This window comes from Antedon mediterranea, chromosome 8, assembly GCF_964355755.1.
Source record: "Antedon mediterranea chromosome 8, ecAntMedi1.1, whole genome shotgun sequence".
NCBI lineage: Eukaryota > Metazoa > Echinodermata > Crinoidea > Comatulida > Antedonidae > Antedon > Antedon mediterranea.
Window position 1 is genome coordinate 6064480 of NC_092677.1, and position 16742 is coordinate 6081221.

At 31.4% G+C, this 16742-nt stretch overlaps 2 protein-coding genes across 7 annotated transcripts in view; one reads left to right on the forward strand and one right to left on the reverse strand.

Moving 5' to 3' along the window:
• Positions 1 to 449: 449 nt before the first annotated feature.
• The window catches only part of LOC140057494 (uncharacterized), a 48036-nt gene continuing 31743 nt past the window's right edge, over positions 450 to 16742 (reverse strand). For 3 of the 4 annotated variants that reach the window (XM_072103174.1, XM_072103176.1, XM_072103173.1), the window contains 7 exons: positions 9792 to 9821; positions 7805 to 7855; positions 7413 to 7499; positions 6804 to 6831; positions 5963 to 6022; positions 5606 to 5650; positions 450 to 2493 (listed from right to left, as the gene is read on the reverse strand). In XM_072103174.1, coding sequence (XP_071959275.1) covers positions 2487 to 2493; positions 5606 to 5650; positions 5963 to 6022; positions 6804 to 6831; positions 7413 to 7499; positions 7805 to 7855; positions 9792 to 9821 — 308 coding nt within the window. In that variant the 3' untranslated portion in view covers positions 450 to 2486. The remainder of the gene's footprint in view (positions 2494 to 5605; positions 5651 to 5962; positions 6023 to 6803; positions 6832 to 7412; positions 7500 to 7804; positions 7856 to 9791; positions 9822 to 16742) is intronic. The other variant, XM_072103175.1, reaches the window with a different exon arrangement.
• On the forward strand, positions 11907 to 15762 carry LOC140057495 (uncharacterized). 3 transcript variants are annotated; one of them, XM_072103180.1, is made up of 7 exons: positions 11907 to 12251; positions 13544 to 13610; positions 14138 to 14206; positions 14533 to 14607; positions 14816 to 14854; positions 15527 to 15567; positions 15724 to 15762. In XM_072103180.1, exons 2-7 carry the CDS (start codon positions 13567 to 13569, stop codon positions 15747 to 15749), a joined length of 294 nt encoding a protein of 97 aa, XP_071959281.1. In that variant the 5' UTR covers positions 11907 to 12251; positions 13544 to 13566; the 3' UTR covers positions 15750 to 15762. The 3 variants fall into 3 exon arrangements, with proteins under 3 accessions (XP_071959281.1, XP_071959280.1, XP_071959279.1); XM_072103179.1 differs by lacking the exon at positions 15724 to 15762 and adding an exon at positions 15078 to 15141 and having other exon boundaries at positions 15527 to 15685; XM_072103178.1 differs by lacking the exons at positions 14816 to 14854; positions 15527 to 15567; positions 15724 to 15762 and adding exons at positions 15078 to 15141; positions 15270 to 15516.

Here is a 16742-nt window from a genome sequence, read left to right on the forward strand (position 1 = left end):
TTGACATCTTATTCTAAAATCGCATGTTTAACTGACCATATCGATTTAAACGGTGTTTAGACAATTTATACGGACCGACAGTTATAATAGCTTTACAACAAAAATCAAAGTGTTTCATTCCGATTGCAGTACGCTACCAATTGGTTGATCAGTTTTTATACTGTACTTATATTTTACAAAAGTTATACAAAATACAACAATATATTAAAGCGGTTTATTGACAAGCAAAATCCGAAACTTAATCAAAGTGCACATACAAACGTTCATCGCATTGTGAGAGGTGGTGACGCGTGATGATCTCTACTTAAACTTTTAAAAATAGATCGTTTCGCATACTACAGAGGGCGCATGTAAACTTTTTACGATTCAACTCCGCGTACGTTACCATGCGCGCTCTGTCATTGACGCGATTATTTGTCCATTGGTAAACACATTTTTATGTACTGTATTATTATTCTGAAAATAATTGAACTGTAAACATAATTCTTTTGAGTATTTGTTTATTTACATATCATTCCATCAGATCAACTATTTTTTATTTCCATTACATCCAACCAAACATGTAAAAAATGTAGTTAAAATATCGTACTATCTACCGCGTACGACCATACGCGGTAGATTGTTTACTCAAAAATCATCGAACGGTCCTTACACTATACTATTCAACCTTGTTTTTGTAGTTGAGCCTCTCGTGACCTGGGATTTGTTTGTCTTCCTACGCCAAGATAATATAGTTCTACAAGCCATGTGCTTTTTTCTCTGAGAAATATTTATTATAAGTGCCAAAAAAATGTTTTTTTCTCGATATGAAGCCTTTATTATTCAAATCTTTTAAAGAAAAATCACACATACCATAAAGAAGGTTCATTTATTTCATTTTTGAAACAATATTTGTGAAAAGTACGTGAGGCTCAACTACAAAACCACCATTTTGTGATATGATGTCATCGTAAGCCAATCAAAGCTGAGCTTTCCCGCGATCAGCAGAGCTCACGGTCGAATGATTTTGGATTCTGGCTATTTTGGATTGGTGGACGCGAATCACCCACAGCGGAATGTTTTCTCTCGCGTGTACCAAGAAGTCACGTGATCTCTCTGTACTGAACGGTACTCTACACACATTTAGAGCAATGAATTTGTACGAATTCCGTTAAATAAACAACTCTATATATTTTATAAACATTTAATAACATATTTTATTGATATTTCCAATGTTGATATATAAAAGAAATTACTATTAAATGTAATTATATGTAATTATTTTAGCGAAAAATGGCGCAATTTGTTTACAACGTTCGTGGCTAAAAACGATCATTTTCGGCAATGTTTTAGACCCTATATTTCGAAAACTACAAGTCAGATTTTCGTAATTCTTTCTTTATTGGAATATTGAAACAAAATACCAACAGATAATGTTTAAATTGGTTGAAAAATAACAACTTTTAATTTTGCATCGTTATCCCTGCTAATAAAGTGTCATTTCCGGCGAACTAGAAAGGTGCCATTTATCATGGATTTTGCGTGCGAGAGTGCCATTTCCGGCCATCTAAGTGTGTCCTGGGGGGCTGTGGCTCAAATACTCAATATCTGATGTGCCCTTTTTATCGGCGGACCACCCCCCCCCCCTCCCTTCTCAAAAATGTCTGGATCCGCTCCAGGTCCTAGTATAAAAACATACCTTTAACCATATATACAGTATAATAAGGCTCTTTTAATGCTTGAAGTTTAGCACAAATTATAGTTAAATTCGCCCCAGCAAATTCTCAACGGACGCTCCTACCCCGAAAACCTTCCTAATATTGGCTATTTGTCAATAATCCAAGATGATACAGCAGTCACGTTCCAGCAAGAATTTGAGTTGCTTTTAGCAAACCAATAAAATAAAAATGATTCATAACATAGACGATATCTATATACAAAATATATATTAATTATTTTAAAATTACTATATTATAAACGCTCTACCATACCATATATAAACTTTATTCTTTAAAAAATTGTAAATAATTAATATTGTAATTAATAATAATTATCATAATGTATTCTATTCAAACGTTTGTATAAGACAGAGATAAGAAAAACAAGAGACACTGTATACATACATACAGTACTCTTCACCACATTCGTTAAATAATTTAAACAATACATCGTCATATTTGTGATTTATTATCAGCCAGGGAACATATATTCGCCAGAAAAATTTAAAAAATCCTAAAAAACTAAACTATCATATTGCAAAACATTCATAACATGGAGTAGGAAAACTATGTTTTCTACACCAAATTCTGAATTTTATTATCGTGGTAATAATGTTCCATTTAAATAAATAACTTTTATGGCGAATTTGTTTTAAATTAATCATTTGGAATGATGGTGAGTTATGCTGCAGTACAATGTAGTATCTTCTGTGTGTATTATGCGATCTTTTGAGCTACTGGAGTGACGTGCATGCCGTGTAAAATCCAGGTCAGCATAATGTAAGCCTTCTATATTCTGAAACATATTATTCAAAACATTCGAGATTGCAATAAATGTGTATATGAATGGCAACATATTCTTTTTCAAATACAATTTAAGCAGGTGAAATATTAGTTTAATTTGTGGTTCAAGATTTAGATTCTTTTTTTTATTAAAGATGTATTGTCCCTTTGTCAAATTCCAAAAAAATTAAAATAAAAAGATTTCGAAAAAAAGTGAGTCATTTTGAAGTATCATAATAGTTATTAACTTTCACCAAAAATTTGTCAAAAAAAAAAATCATTTAACTGAAATACAGACGTTTTTTGGTTCAAAAAATAACTTTGACTTCCAGTCAAAGTTTTCGATCAAAACATATCCCATATGCAATGCGCTTATTTGGCTACTCTGTATGCATAATCATAAAACTTCCTCGCGATCTGTGTGAAAACAACTTTCAACCGTGACGAGTTGTAAACAATAAATTAGCATCATGCATAATGTATACTCATGGTTTGAAATCTTTGTTTACTTTTGCTCGCTATTTTCCAGACAAAATGTAATCAAATTAGTTTAGCTATTAATTACGTAAAATTGTTGTTTTTGGCTCGAATTTTCGACTTAAAGTGAATAACTTTAATATTACTTTGATATGGCCAATTAAAATTTAGTATATTTTGACCTTAATTTTTTTGTGTTTCAAGGGACAATAAAGAATCAAGTAAAACAAAAATATAATAAATAATAAACTGAAATAAAACTAAAAGCAACAGAAAACATCAATATCATAATACAAGTAACAATGCTGAAAAATATTTCATAACTTAAAATAAACATCAGTTTTTAGTTTTTACACACAACAACTTGCAAAAAATTAACTCATTTTTAAAAGTATTCTACAATTTTGCCATTAAAACAAGTTAATAGTAAGTTAATTTTTAAAATAAAGTTTCTTAATAGAGGTTTTGAATGAGAGATAATAATGAGAAAATAACATAATTCAACATACATTTTAAATTTAATAAACATTGTCTCTGGAAAGTGTGATGTGATATCTTGTCTTAGCTCCGACGCGTTAGATCGTTCACCCTCCCCAAAGTCCGGACACAACGCACAAAAAACTTCATTACTTTCCACGGAGTTTTCAATGATTGGTGAATGATCAGTAACTGAGTTATGATAAGCAAATTGTGAACCTCTATTGGTTTGTGTTACTGGATGTACTATGATGGCCATTGAAAGACTGATTTGTGGACTATGATATATTTTAGTATTACTTGTTTGGACTGTGTTATACTATGTGTTTACATATTTACTATTATATTTATGTCAACTTCATCACTGCTTACTTGATGCAATAAAGGAAATAAATAATAATAATAATAATAGTAATTATGCCTTACGATGTTCATAATAAGCATTATCAATGAATCATAGATGTGACAACGAAGTGTTGATGGTGACAACGAGGTTGAGGATAAAATTAGAAGACTTTAGAATTTAAGATTTAAGCTCAAAACCTTATAGCCTGGAAAATAAATGCTTTTAACATTGCATTGAAGTTGCTTAATAAACGAAATGCAAAACTGATAAAGAAAAGAAAATAGAAATTCAATATTGAATCAAAATGAATGCAGATTACAGTTCTCATTATCTTTCTGTATGAAATGTAAAAAAAATCAAATCAATAAATTACACTTTGTACTATGACATATGTTTTAGTGTGGAAATTAAATTGAAATGGAACTTCCATTAACAAGGAAATGCAACTTTGTTTAGTACATTGTTAGCTGCATTGTTTTAACAAGTTTGAAAGGTTTAGCTTGTTATGGACATGTTGATTGTACTTACAAGGCTTTTCTGTGGGTAATGTTCAACTTTGTTTAAATGTCTTTCATGGTAGTTCTTTTTAGTCATTGCAACATTATCTTGACTTTGTTGTCTCTTTTTATCTATTTCGTTCTTACGGAAGGAACCTCTACTACAAACCGGTAAATTATGGTTTAAGCATAGTCTACACTAGCAAACTCCAAGTTTGTTACTGTTTGGAGAGGGTTGTGGTTACTGGTGGATGTCCATTTGAGGTTAGCCGGAAACCTTTTTGGATTTAGAGGACTATATCCCTGGTACCATACAAATGATTGCATTTTTTGTATTTGTTAACTTTGTATGATATCAAAATAAAATCAAAGCCATGTTATCTTCAGATGGACAACCTCAAGTAGCACATCCTTCTACAAACAGTGGCAAACTTTGTTTGCAAACAAAAGTTAGCTAGTGTAGACAATTCTTCAGGCATTATAATTACTTATAATAATTAGGAACATTTCTAAATTATTTTGTACAGTAACTTCTATGGTTCTAAAAAATGGAAAACAAATGACAGTTATTTCACCCACTAATGTAAATCAATAAACATCTAACAGTAACCAAATCACAAAATCAAACACTTTTTTTTAGTGTTTAATCAAGTTTGGTATGTTGGTTCAGCTGGATTTTTACATTAAAACAATTTTTTTTTAAATTAAACTGAACCATTGTTAATACCAATACACAATTCACTAGCTTTTATGTTGGTTTGGTGGTTTGCTATGTTTTTTTGGAGGTTGAGCAATTATTTTTAACCACAAAATGATGTTTTACCTCTAAAATCAGTAAGTAGTTAACAACAAAAATGTATTTTTTTTTTGACATATCAAGTGTGTAGTAAACTACTCGATTCAGTAACTTTTATGTTGGTTCGATGGGGTTTGCTATGTTTTTTTTTAGAGGTTTGCGGTGTTTAGCAAGAACCTGCCAAACTGTTCTAATAATTGTATTTTATTACTGTATATTATAAATTGTAATTGTATGTAATTGATAGTTATGTTAATTTTAATGTTAAATTTTATTATTGTGTTTATCCAACTTTTACTATTTTTATAAATTGTAACAATTGTTGTAATTCTGCTTTTTTAACTGCAAGAACGATTGAAATAAATAAACCCTTAATTGAACCCCTTGATTAAAAATATAAATTTTTATCTTTCACTTCATGAAATTATTTGCACCATTGCACTCATAAACATTCCTTCTTTGTATATTATAATACTAAGTGACAAAATGTACTTTTTTAAACACAGTTGACAACATATATACCAATACTTACAGAGCGTCTCTACTTGTTTTACTTTCCACGCTACCATTTGAATTCCTAAACAAAATTATAGTAAATATAAATAAATGTAAACATACAAAAGCTACAAAAAACTTAAGATGTGCATTTTGAGTTAAAAATCCCCTTTTGGTATATCAATAACCACTAAATCCTCATGGAAGGACAGGAAGAACAAAGAATCCATAAAATTAAGATATTACCATAACAGAGATGATGGCGCACCATTGTAAATACCCTTGAGTGCACTGCATCTAACACACTCTGACTTGTGCGTTATTTGTATACTGCTGTAGTAGGCCTACAGAAGTTCAATGTGTTTACAAAAGGAAATATTAAATGCATACTTACAAAACATTTTCCCCAATACTATCATCACTTGAGCATGGAGTCGTAATTTCTTGATTTGAGCTATCAGAAAATAGTAAAATAAATCTAAAAATGTACAAAGGGTTTATGGAAATTGGAAGTTGTTTTGTTGTGAGCATAGACAAGAATTCACCCCTAATTTTTCAAAGATTTTCTAAGATTAAATCAATTACAACATATGATAGGACAGTTTAAAACTAACCCAGGTTTTGAACCTTTTTAATAATTATAAACAAAATGTGTTTTTTACGCTTTACTGTATAATTTGCTTTCCCATGCACATCATTTTCAATGTGAAAAATCTTTTGTTTTGTCTGCTTTAAATGTTATAAAACCAATTTTGCATGTTTTGCATCAAACATTTCCAAAATTGATACTAAGTAACTGTTCTCCCGAAGCAGGTTTTGTCAGCAAGATTTGCCAGACTAAATTGTCTCCAATCGGTATTAAAAATGGTGTAAGAAAATTATATAGAAAACACTTATCTAATAGTGGTAGGTTAGGTCTAGCTATTAAAAGCATAGACCAAGAGCAATCAAATGCTACATTTTGTCAATTGGATAGACGAAATACAATATTATTTGACTTTTTTGTATATAGTAGATTAGTTACATGTATTATCAATATTTCGGTACTTTACTTAATTTTTAAAATTTGACTTTTATATTAGAACAAGGAAAGTTTAAACCTTTCCCAGGACCATTGTGGTCATGATGTATACCCCATATGTATAGATGCACACAATATCAAACATTTGTATTAACAACAAAAATGCTCTCTCTTATAATATAGATTATCAAAATAGTTAAAAGTGAATCCTTACCGAAATGCTTTAATCCGTATATATCCACCTATTTTTTTAATGAAGAAAAATGAAAAATAGATATATAATAACATGCTATTTTTTTTATAATCATTCATCTTTTCATTTCGGATGACATAATAATATATCCATAGCAAAAAAAAATTGATTTATTCATACTCTACTTTAAAAGCATGTTTCTTTTACTTGTAAATTAATTTTGAAGAACACTACCTTTATTCACCTCATTTTTACCTAGTATTGGTTCCCCATTAATATCTGCTGTCATTTTAGTATTATAATCTGACAGGCTTTTGTCAAAAAGCCCAGTCTTTATATTGCCTAAACCAGGCAATTGATTATGAATGAGAGCAAATACTCATGAAACATGAATTTGAAATCCCAATGATAATGAAAGTCTATGAAAACTACTGATATAAAGTGGTATTAATAATACAAGTGTACAAGGGTATTGTTAATTGCAGGTAACAGACAACCATTTCTGTCATTATTTTATAAATAATTTAATAATTAATTTTAAAATCAATTCACTGCTGTAAAAAATTCATTGCCGTCTTTAAAGATTATTAACAAAGCCTCTGAGTGTATGAAAATGGATACGATACTTACATTTCTTTAGGATGATAACAACAACGACGATAATCATTACAAGGACAAGTATTAACATAATGACCATGAAAATGGGGACTTCCCCACCTGCAAAAAAAATATTAGTATGTGGTTAAATTAAAAACATAAAAATGATACTGTAGTAATACTTTTATTCATTAAAAAAATCAGGTTGGAAAGGTATTGCACAACTTTGTCATTCAGTAGGTTAAATTGTACCACATATTATGTACACCTGAGAATACTATTACAAAATTGGAAGTTAATGGATGGGACTTGAACTGAAGACTGTGGGTTTGAAGTTTGAATACTATCCAAAAACAACTTTTTCTGTATTTTTAAATTACAATTGTTCAAAACATATTTAGAGGATTTTAATTCAGTATTATTACCCTGGTCATCAACTGGATCACCTTCATAGGCACTGGTATTGGTAACCTTTCCTATAAAAGCAAACCATAAAAATAATAATTTCTACATTACAACTGAGCATTCATTCATGTGGCTAGGGATCTCACTCTTCCATGATTTAAGCTTGAAGCAATTTGACCAATCACAACATGATGGGTCATCAACCATCGCATCATGATTGATCAAATTACTTGCAGTGTGATTACGTCATTGTGTTCAAAGCAGTTTCACAGCAGTAAAATGTTCATTTTTGTATTAAAACAAGACAGACAAGATAAGCGAAAATTTATAATGGGGCATGTGCAATATAAGTAGGCAGCGCTTAGTGTGAAGTGTTATGTAAACTGTAGTTTATATAATAAATAAATATAAATAGAATAATAAATTCTAACTGCACATAGTTTTGATTTTTTTTTTTTACATTTTAATTGTGTCAAATTTGATCATGAGAAGGGCTCTATTAGTATAACAATCTGGTAAAAAACAATAATTAGGTTATATGCATGATATGCATATATAACCTCTTGATTCTGTCAAAATCTTTATTTATTTATTTATTTATTTATTTATTCTTTCCTTAGTACTATTTTGTCCGTGAATTATCTTGGCATCAGTTTCATCTAGCTAAGTCAAGTTTTCAGAGTATATTCCTTATGGCCAGGAATCGATGTGGTTATATTTTCACGATGCGCAATCAAAAATGACGCGGTCTACGCGCGATTTTACGAAATCACGTTTGTAATCATATCTTCACAAGCATGAATCACAATTAAACAAAATTTGGTACTCATAAATTTCAGGTAATATTTCATCATATGGCAATACAATTACGTGCGTAGCGCATATAACGCTTGCGTACGCGCGCTTAAAATGTTCAAAATTAATTTTCGATGAAATTAGAGTACGTTTCAGGCAATTTTAAGCGTTTAAAAAATTGCCATGAGTGCGCAGATTTTTGCACGCCCACTGCGCGTTAAACATTAATGCGCATTCTTTTTGCCCGATTTCTGTTTTACAATCTTTCTTTAATAATATCATCATATTTGATTCAGGTTTCAACTCGAAATTGCGTTATACGAGCACGTCAAAAGTGACTGGCTACGCACGTATAAGTTAACAAAATGGTGAAAATATGCTAAATTTTAAAATTAATATATATCGTCAGAATGATTTATTATCAAATTAAGAGAACAAAAGTTGATTAAGTCATCATTAATTGCATATTAAATTTTAAAAAAATAATTTTGACAATCAAACAAATTATGACATTTTCTTAGGCCAAAATAACAAACTTAACATTAACTTTCTTCCTTCAAAAGTTCATATATTAAAGTTAAAAGTATGTAGTTTGACAGTGCATCATTTGTTTACATTTTAAAGATCTCATTATAGTAAAAAATTATAATTCATTTCGGTATGTAATAATCTATTTTCACCAAAGTGGTTACTGCATAGTAAATACACGGAGGAATTTTTCTACAACTTTTAGTCAGTTGTGTATGGCTCGATGGTCTGTGCTCGTGTCTATGGCATTCAAGGTACCGAGATCGAGTCTCACCTTGGGAAACGAAATAAGATTTTTTTTTATTATCCGTATTGTTTTTTCTAATTTATTTCTTAGTGTATAGATTATACACATGATTTCTAATGAAATCTAGATAAAAATTAATTTGTGTCTTTATTATTATGTAACAACAAATGTGGTTTATGACATTATACGCATATGGATCTTTGATCGGATTGTGATACCGGCTATGGTGTTCGCGTTAGCAAGGTCCTATCATATATTATAAATAATTAAAGATTCTGAGAAAATCAATCAATCAATATATCTTTTAAAAATCAATTATCTTTATTTAAATCAATGCATATAACCTATAATTCGTCATAGTGACGAATTAAATCTAGTTTTATAATTAATTTTGTTAGTATTTTGTATTATTAAAAAAATACATTAAATACACGTACCATCCTCCACAGATGGTGAGACGCTTGAACCTAGAGGAAAAATAATTACATGAGTATGTCCCTTAGTAAAAGCATAGAACTACATTTATAGCTCCATTGTCAATTTTTTTAATTACCTGTAAATGACCGTATAGTATTTGTTAGTTGTGTTTTTATAAATTATTCATTAGCCAGTATTCAATTCTATTCAATGGTGAATACCTCAATGCATGCAGTAGGAATGTTTTGTATTCATTTGATTTGAGCATGGATTAAAGAATAGAAGGATATGCATCGACGTGAGATCAAGGGTTCCTTGACTCTCGCCGACAGACCGCGGACCGCCCACAATGTTACAGTTTAATTAACCGCATGGTAACAACGAAACGGTCGCGTGCCTAATATATTGTTTACTGCACATGTGCAACGACATTTAACCTTGTTGGCTACTACGCTTCTTTCGCGCGTTCTTTGGTGGCATGATGTTTGTAGATGGTCAACTATTGACTATGTTGGTTTCTGCCGCGATTGATCTACGCTAATGATTTTTTTATGATGATTAAAGTAGCATTTTATGACCTGTAGTAGCCCTACATCTGAGACAATAACTATTAGTTGTCTCATTTGTTGTAAAATTACAAAATCAGCAAGAATGCTAGCCTAGCTAGGCCCAGGCCTTGTACTAACTAGGCTAAACTGGGCTAGTAAACCCTATGATTTGCCGACATTGATACTGCCTAGGTAGGCCTAGGCTAATCTTAAATACTCACCGTTGTCTTACTTCTTGTGTGAATAATAATAGGTAGGCCTACTTCGTTTGTTCGTGATCAAGTTTGCCCTGCGTGTACTTTTCAAAACGACCGCTAGGTAACGAATCGCAACTATACATAGCCAGCCAATCCCGGATCAGGGATCGCTGTTTTCATTCAATTAGGCCCGGTGATTGGATGTGATGTGGATGACATAACCACTAGCCAATCACCAGGCACTACAGTTTAAATATAATCACATCGATAATTAAGGAGATTTATGAAGAAACCACTGCTTAGCCATATATTAAAAAACACGATTGTTGTATGTCTGAACACCGGCCACGCTAACAACATACATGGTCAAATGCATAATTTAATATTCTATAGATTAACGCAATTTTTAATGACAGAAGATGGCAGGCAAATAATGATAATTCAAATATAAAAATGGCATATTTTATTAATATTACCAACTACCTAAAATTACCAGTCGTAAGAAAGTGAACTTTTCGTAGTCCGATTGTGATGAAACTAAAACAGAATTATTCAGCAATATATGTTTGTTATCAATTAATCATCGACGCAGACATGTCAATAGAACATTCAGACTGCGCATACGATTTCTACATGGTTACGTTTTGGTCTAAAAAAATGTAACAGTTGATTCGCAGCGTTTTACAGAGGGCCGCGGTTAGAGACACGGAGTTCAATGAACGTGTTTGTTTGATTGGCAGCAGTGCTTTAGTATAGGCAAGCGCGTTGTAAAATCGTTTGATGTCACCGTCGATGCATATCCTTCTATTCTTTAATCCATGATTTGAGGCAATCATTTTATTTGACTGGCTGTTCTATTCAATTTCATAAACCTTTTTCTCACAGGGTGATGGAACAGACAGGGATACCATTACCATGTCAGTATGGTCACTGTCACGCAATGCGAAATTATCGCCACTGTATTTGATCAAGATGAAGCAAATTTGATGGAGTCATTTGGAATCTTTCCACCAATAGAAAGTGGCCGATAAGTACAGTATGAAGCCTATGCATACATGGTAAGCCTAGGTTTTTCATTTCTAGTTGTTTTAAACTAAACAGAAACCATATATATATATATATATATATATATATATATATATATATATATGTGTATTAATTATACACTTGGGAGACAATTTGGCGTTTCAATCTGATACTTGGGAGACAAATACTTTTGGGAGACATTTTGATGTCTCCCTAATGTTAACATACCGTAAAAAACACCGTCTGCTGTTGTAACTTAAGATTTGAAGCAGTCTTTCTATTCAAGTACATGTCTAAACACTTAGAATAGTTGATTTTAGTCGTAGGGGTGTTTATTAATAAAATTAAACCCTATAAGAATAAAGGGGGTTATATGTCGTGTTGTATGTATATGACATTTGGTAGACATTCAGTATTTCTTGAATTTTCAACAAAAAACGGATTATATGTTTAGCAAATTAGTTTAGTAATGTTTCCTTAATGATTCTAAATCTGGAAAATTTGCTATACCTGAAATTTAAAATAAACATTGTATTTATTGAAGTTTAATTAAAACAACACCATCATCAGGCGAATTAAAACTTTGAATTCAAAGATCCCACTCCTCCACGCATGCGCAGTGTGCATGCATCGGGCGGCGCGCGAAGCGAGAAGAGGATCGGCGGGAAGCGAGCCGTGGGGTGGTAGTGAAAAACTTTTTTGATGCTTGGTATGCATAAATTAACTACTAATATTTACTAGGCTAGTTTGAATAAAATAAAACAACTAACAACCAATAATATACAGGTCTATTAAGGCTAGTGAGGCTAGGCCCGGGCCAGCGAGAGGGTCCCCTACAAACAAGTACCCTTATTCTATACGATACGTCGTCTAGGCCTAGCTAGAGGGCTAGGTAGGCCTAGGCCTAGCCTATTATGCCAAGTAGGCCTAGGGGAAGGTAGGTAGGCTAAGCCTAGGCTACTAGATAGGTAGGCCTATAGGGCTACTACTAGCTAGCGGGAGGGGCCTTATTAGTTAGGCCTTGCCCTGGCCTAGTCTAGCCTAAAAAGAGAGTAGCCTAGCCTAAGGCCTAGCTAGGCCTAGCCCTACTACTACGTTCTAGGCTAGGCCTAGCCTAGCTAGGCCTAGGCTGTATAATAATAAGCTTAGAAGGTTAGTTAAGGCATAGAGATATTATAGTTCACTATAATATCTCTATGGTTAAGGCCTCCTATGCCTACTAAAGGTTATAATATTATAGGCCCTCTAGGCCTAAACCTACAAAAATGTTGACATTTACAATGTCAAATTCAAAAGGATGCCTAGCTCTAGGCCTAGGCTAGGCCTAGGAAGAGTTATAAAATACAACTCACTCTACTAAGAGCTAGGCCTACCTAGGTAGACCCATAGCCTACTAAGCCTAGAGTAGGCCTACCCTATGCCTAGGCTACTTTCTACTTCTACAGGCCTAAAGTAGCCTAGTAGTAGGTACTAGTCTAGGTTAACTTTTAGAGGGTTAGCCTATTTTTTAGGTAGCTATGCTTAGTACTCTAGTAGAAGTGGTAGGATATGAGCCAGGTTTTTCTGTGACTTTTTTTTATGATTCTCATTCATATGGGATTATGGGGGCTATGAAGGCAGTACATAGGCAAGTACAGCACTTTGAAGTGCTGTAGGTCTTGTTTGTCTGTTAAAGATAGTCTTTAGGTTTACCATCTCATAAGTCATACCCTCTAAAAACTGATGTGCTTAGTAACCTATACTAGTACTACACAGACAAGCATATTATAAACTGTATAAACTAAGTAAGCCTAAATCTACTTTAACCTTACGTTAAAATGACAGTCAATTCTCAGCTGTATCACAAATTTCATTTTCAATTTCAAATAATTTTCCCTCAAAACAGAAGTAATGTTATTAGCAAGTGTACTCACTCAATACTTGTGGTATACATTGTGTACAGTAAATAAGTGCATTTTGATTTTATAGCTATTCAAATTCTAGTTTTTTTTTAAACTCTAGGAAGGTAATCAATCCTGAAACCGATGGCACTCTCTTTTGAAGATGTGTTTAGAGATTTAAAGAAATCGTAAGTACACATAATATGAATTATATACACATAGGGTTGATACGAGGCCTAATTCAATTATTTCCATTAAGCTTATTGATTACGTTTGACTATCATCAAATCGTTGACTTTAATTGAACTTGACTCAAATTAATAAAACCCATGTCTGTCTGTCTGTCCGGGTTTATTGAAAGACTAGGGGTTGCACGATCTTCAAACTAATAAGTAACCCTGAGGATATAGGTGAGTATGAATCTGATAAATGATGTTTTAAATTACATTTGAAACTTGCTCTGGGGTAGGTATACTTACTGGTAGATAAAAAACATTATTACTGTATTATTATACATTCCAGATGTGGCCAATTAAAAAAGTAGAGTTAGTTAATGTTTAAAAGTGACATTCAAAATGGTAAGGTTGCAAATCTACAAATGCAAATATTTTCTGTACAATTAAATTCGGCTGACCTATGAATATATTAATCTAGTAATTTAGTTGAATGAGAATTTTACAACCATTTTCTGACTTGTATATTCTTTTTATTTCAGAGGTAGAATAAGGGATGACGACTCATCAAGTGATGAAGAAACGGCTACTATCTTGACTACCACGGAAATGTAAATATTTACCAAATTGAATTGCTCAGTTTGTAATTTTTAATTTGCATTTCATTGTATAGCCCATTTTTCTAAAAAGTTAAGCTCTTTTTCAATGTTGAATTATAAGAATTTTCTTGATTTTTGATTGTAAACACTAGGAAGACATGATGATCGTTGTTCTTCCAAACCGCTTTCAGAAAATGATTATCAAAGTTATTAGAAATACTTATATTTTTAAATAAGCAATAGAACGAAAAGTTATTGTAGTAGACTAAACACCTTTGTTAGCAATGTTGAGTACAAAATTGTGTAGTATTTTGATAAGTATTTTCTGTTAATTTCAGTGGTACAATAAGGAGTGGCAACTCATACAGTGAAGATAATTCAAACAAAACTACTTTCTTACCAACAAAAAAAATGTAAATATTTGCCAAATTAAATTGCTATTTAACATGATGCACTTGTAATTTTTAATCATGTATCTTGGAATAGTCTATTTTTCAAAAGGGACTAGGAATATTTATATTTTTTAATAAGCAATAGAACGAAGAGTTATTGTAGTAGACTAAACACTTTTGTCAGCAATTGAAAATTGTCTAGTATTAATTATAAATTTTTTTGTTTCAGTGCTACTGACTGTAACAAAACGTTGTTCACCAAAAAAACGTAAATATTTATTTAATTGAATGTCCATAATAAAACTGCTGATACTTTTGTTAATTGTAAACTCAGATTGGTGGTACATAATGTTGGATGTCACTATCTCTAATAGTTTATGAGTATATTTCACTATATGTTATTTGTAAATGTTGCTACCATCCTACTGTATACTGTCATTGGGTTTAAAAATGTATATTTTTATATTATAAATTGCTAATTTTTTATTTAGATTGCGACCAGTAAAGACAGCATATGACATATTAGATGGTCTTACATTCTGTGGTCTAAGAATTGTACGTATTTATTAACTCTTATCAAAATTAAATTATTACAGAAAACTACTGTATTTATATATATGCATAAGCAGAAATTCATAAACGATGCCATTGTCATAAATGTCCTGATTTATTCATTTTTTTAGCCAAGATCAGATACTAAGAATAATGGTATGCAATCTGAAATTTGTATTTCATTTTTCAATTTAGGTTCAGTTTTGTTTTCATGTCCAAAATGTTTTAAATGTTTTTTTTTTTGTGTTGATATGTTGATATTTAATAGTAACTTGAATAGTGTATTTTTTCTTTATGATGTTAATTAAAAATAAGTATTGTTTGACTATTTTGACATCATTGGGAAATAAGATATAATTTTAAATATTGAATTTTGGTGTTTTCTTAGACATTGGTACAAACTATGGGGAAGAAGAAGAAGAAGGAACTGTAAGTATTATACCAGCATAGACTAAAATGCTTTGAAAGCTAACCTCGCCCAAATTTTTATATGAAAAGTGTGTATCATTGTAACTGTGAAACATCCCTCAACGTCTTTTCTAATTAGTATAAAAATAGTATTTTTATGTCTTTTTTTTTTAATAGGTATCTTATGTGGACACTTCCTATAGGCCAGATGATTCAATATCTGAAACTAGTGATGAAGTAGGTGTTATACTTTTAATGTTAATTTTGAAATCGTATTTTGAAACTTTTAATGTTATAAAACAAATATTTACTGGGCTTTCATCGGGTAACGGTTACAAATATAGCCCTCGACTTCGTCTCAGGATATAGCATAGTCTCCAGATCACCTTGGTCTATATTTTTAACCATGCCCCTCAGTCCAGTAAATATTTGTATAACATACAACGTAATGTATTGCCTAGGCCAAAACTACTACTTATCTATCTAGCGAACCATTTGTAAGAAGCGAAATACCCCCTATCCCAATATTCTCATATTATAACGCCTTATAAAATACTGTATTGTTATGAATATTATACCAGCATAGACCTAGTGGGTTTAAAATGTTTCTAAAATGCTTTGAAAACTAGGCATGCTATGGCTGCTAAGCTAGTCCCTGCCTAAAAGAATAGTAACTGACGGCAGTGCCAAATAATAATTTTAATACTACGTATGTTGGTTAAAACTTAGTATTATTAGGTATCCCAATGAAAAAATTCAGATTAATTTTTTTAAATTTCCTTTAAGTTAACCATAAAGAACTTAATGTAATTAGCATTTTGCAATTTAAATGATTGAAATCCGATTACCCGTTCTAAAGTTATGGTTATTTAAAGTGGTAAAAAAATATACGATTTTTTGCCTAAAAATGGTGTTTTTTGCAGTTGAAATTGGAAGCATTTTTAAAAGGTTATAACTTTTACAATAATTAGTTAAAAGTTTTGAATTTTGTTAAACCTATAGATATCACAGAGTTGTACAACTCTATTTTTTTTGGAGCCTCAACGAAACCTATTTTTTAAATTATTGGTCCGCAAAGTGGTAGGAAAGCATTTAACGCCCATTTTTGCTGGAATTCCCTAAAAAATGAAAAAACTGCAATTTTTCAATGATCTGTAACTTTTGAACTACGGTACTAATTCATTTAATTTTTTTTG

Bases quoted from the DNA above. Each gene is read 5' to 3' on its own strand.
- LOC140057495 (XM_072103178.1), top strand. From the start codon at position 13,567: ATGGCACTCTCTTTTGAAGATGTGTTTAGAGATTTAAAGAAATC. The intron at 14,207-14,532 runs GTAAATATTTAC...TGTTAATTTCAG, and splicing joins ATCTTGACTACCACGGAAAT to TGGTACAATAAGGAGTGGCA. The intron at 15,142-15,269 runs GTACGTATTTAT...TCATTTTTTTAG, and splicing joins CATTCTGTGGTCTAAGAATT to CCAAGATCAGATACTAAGAA.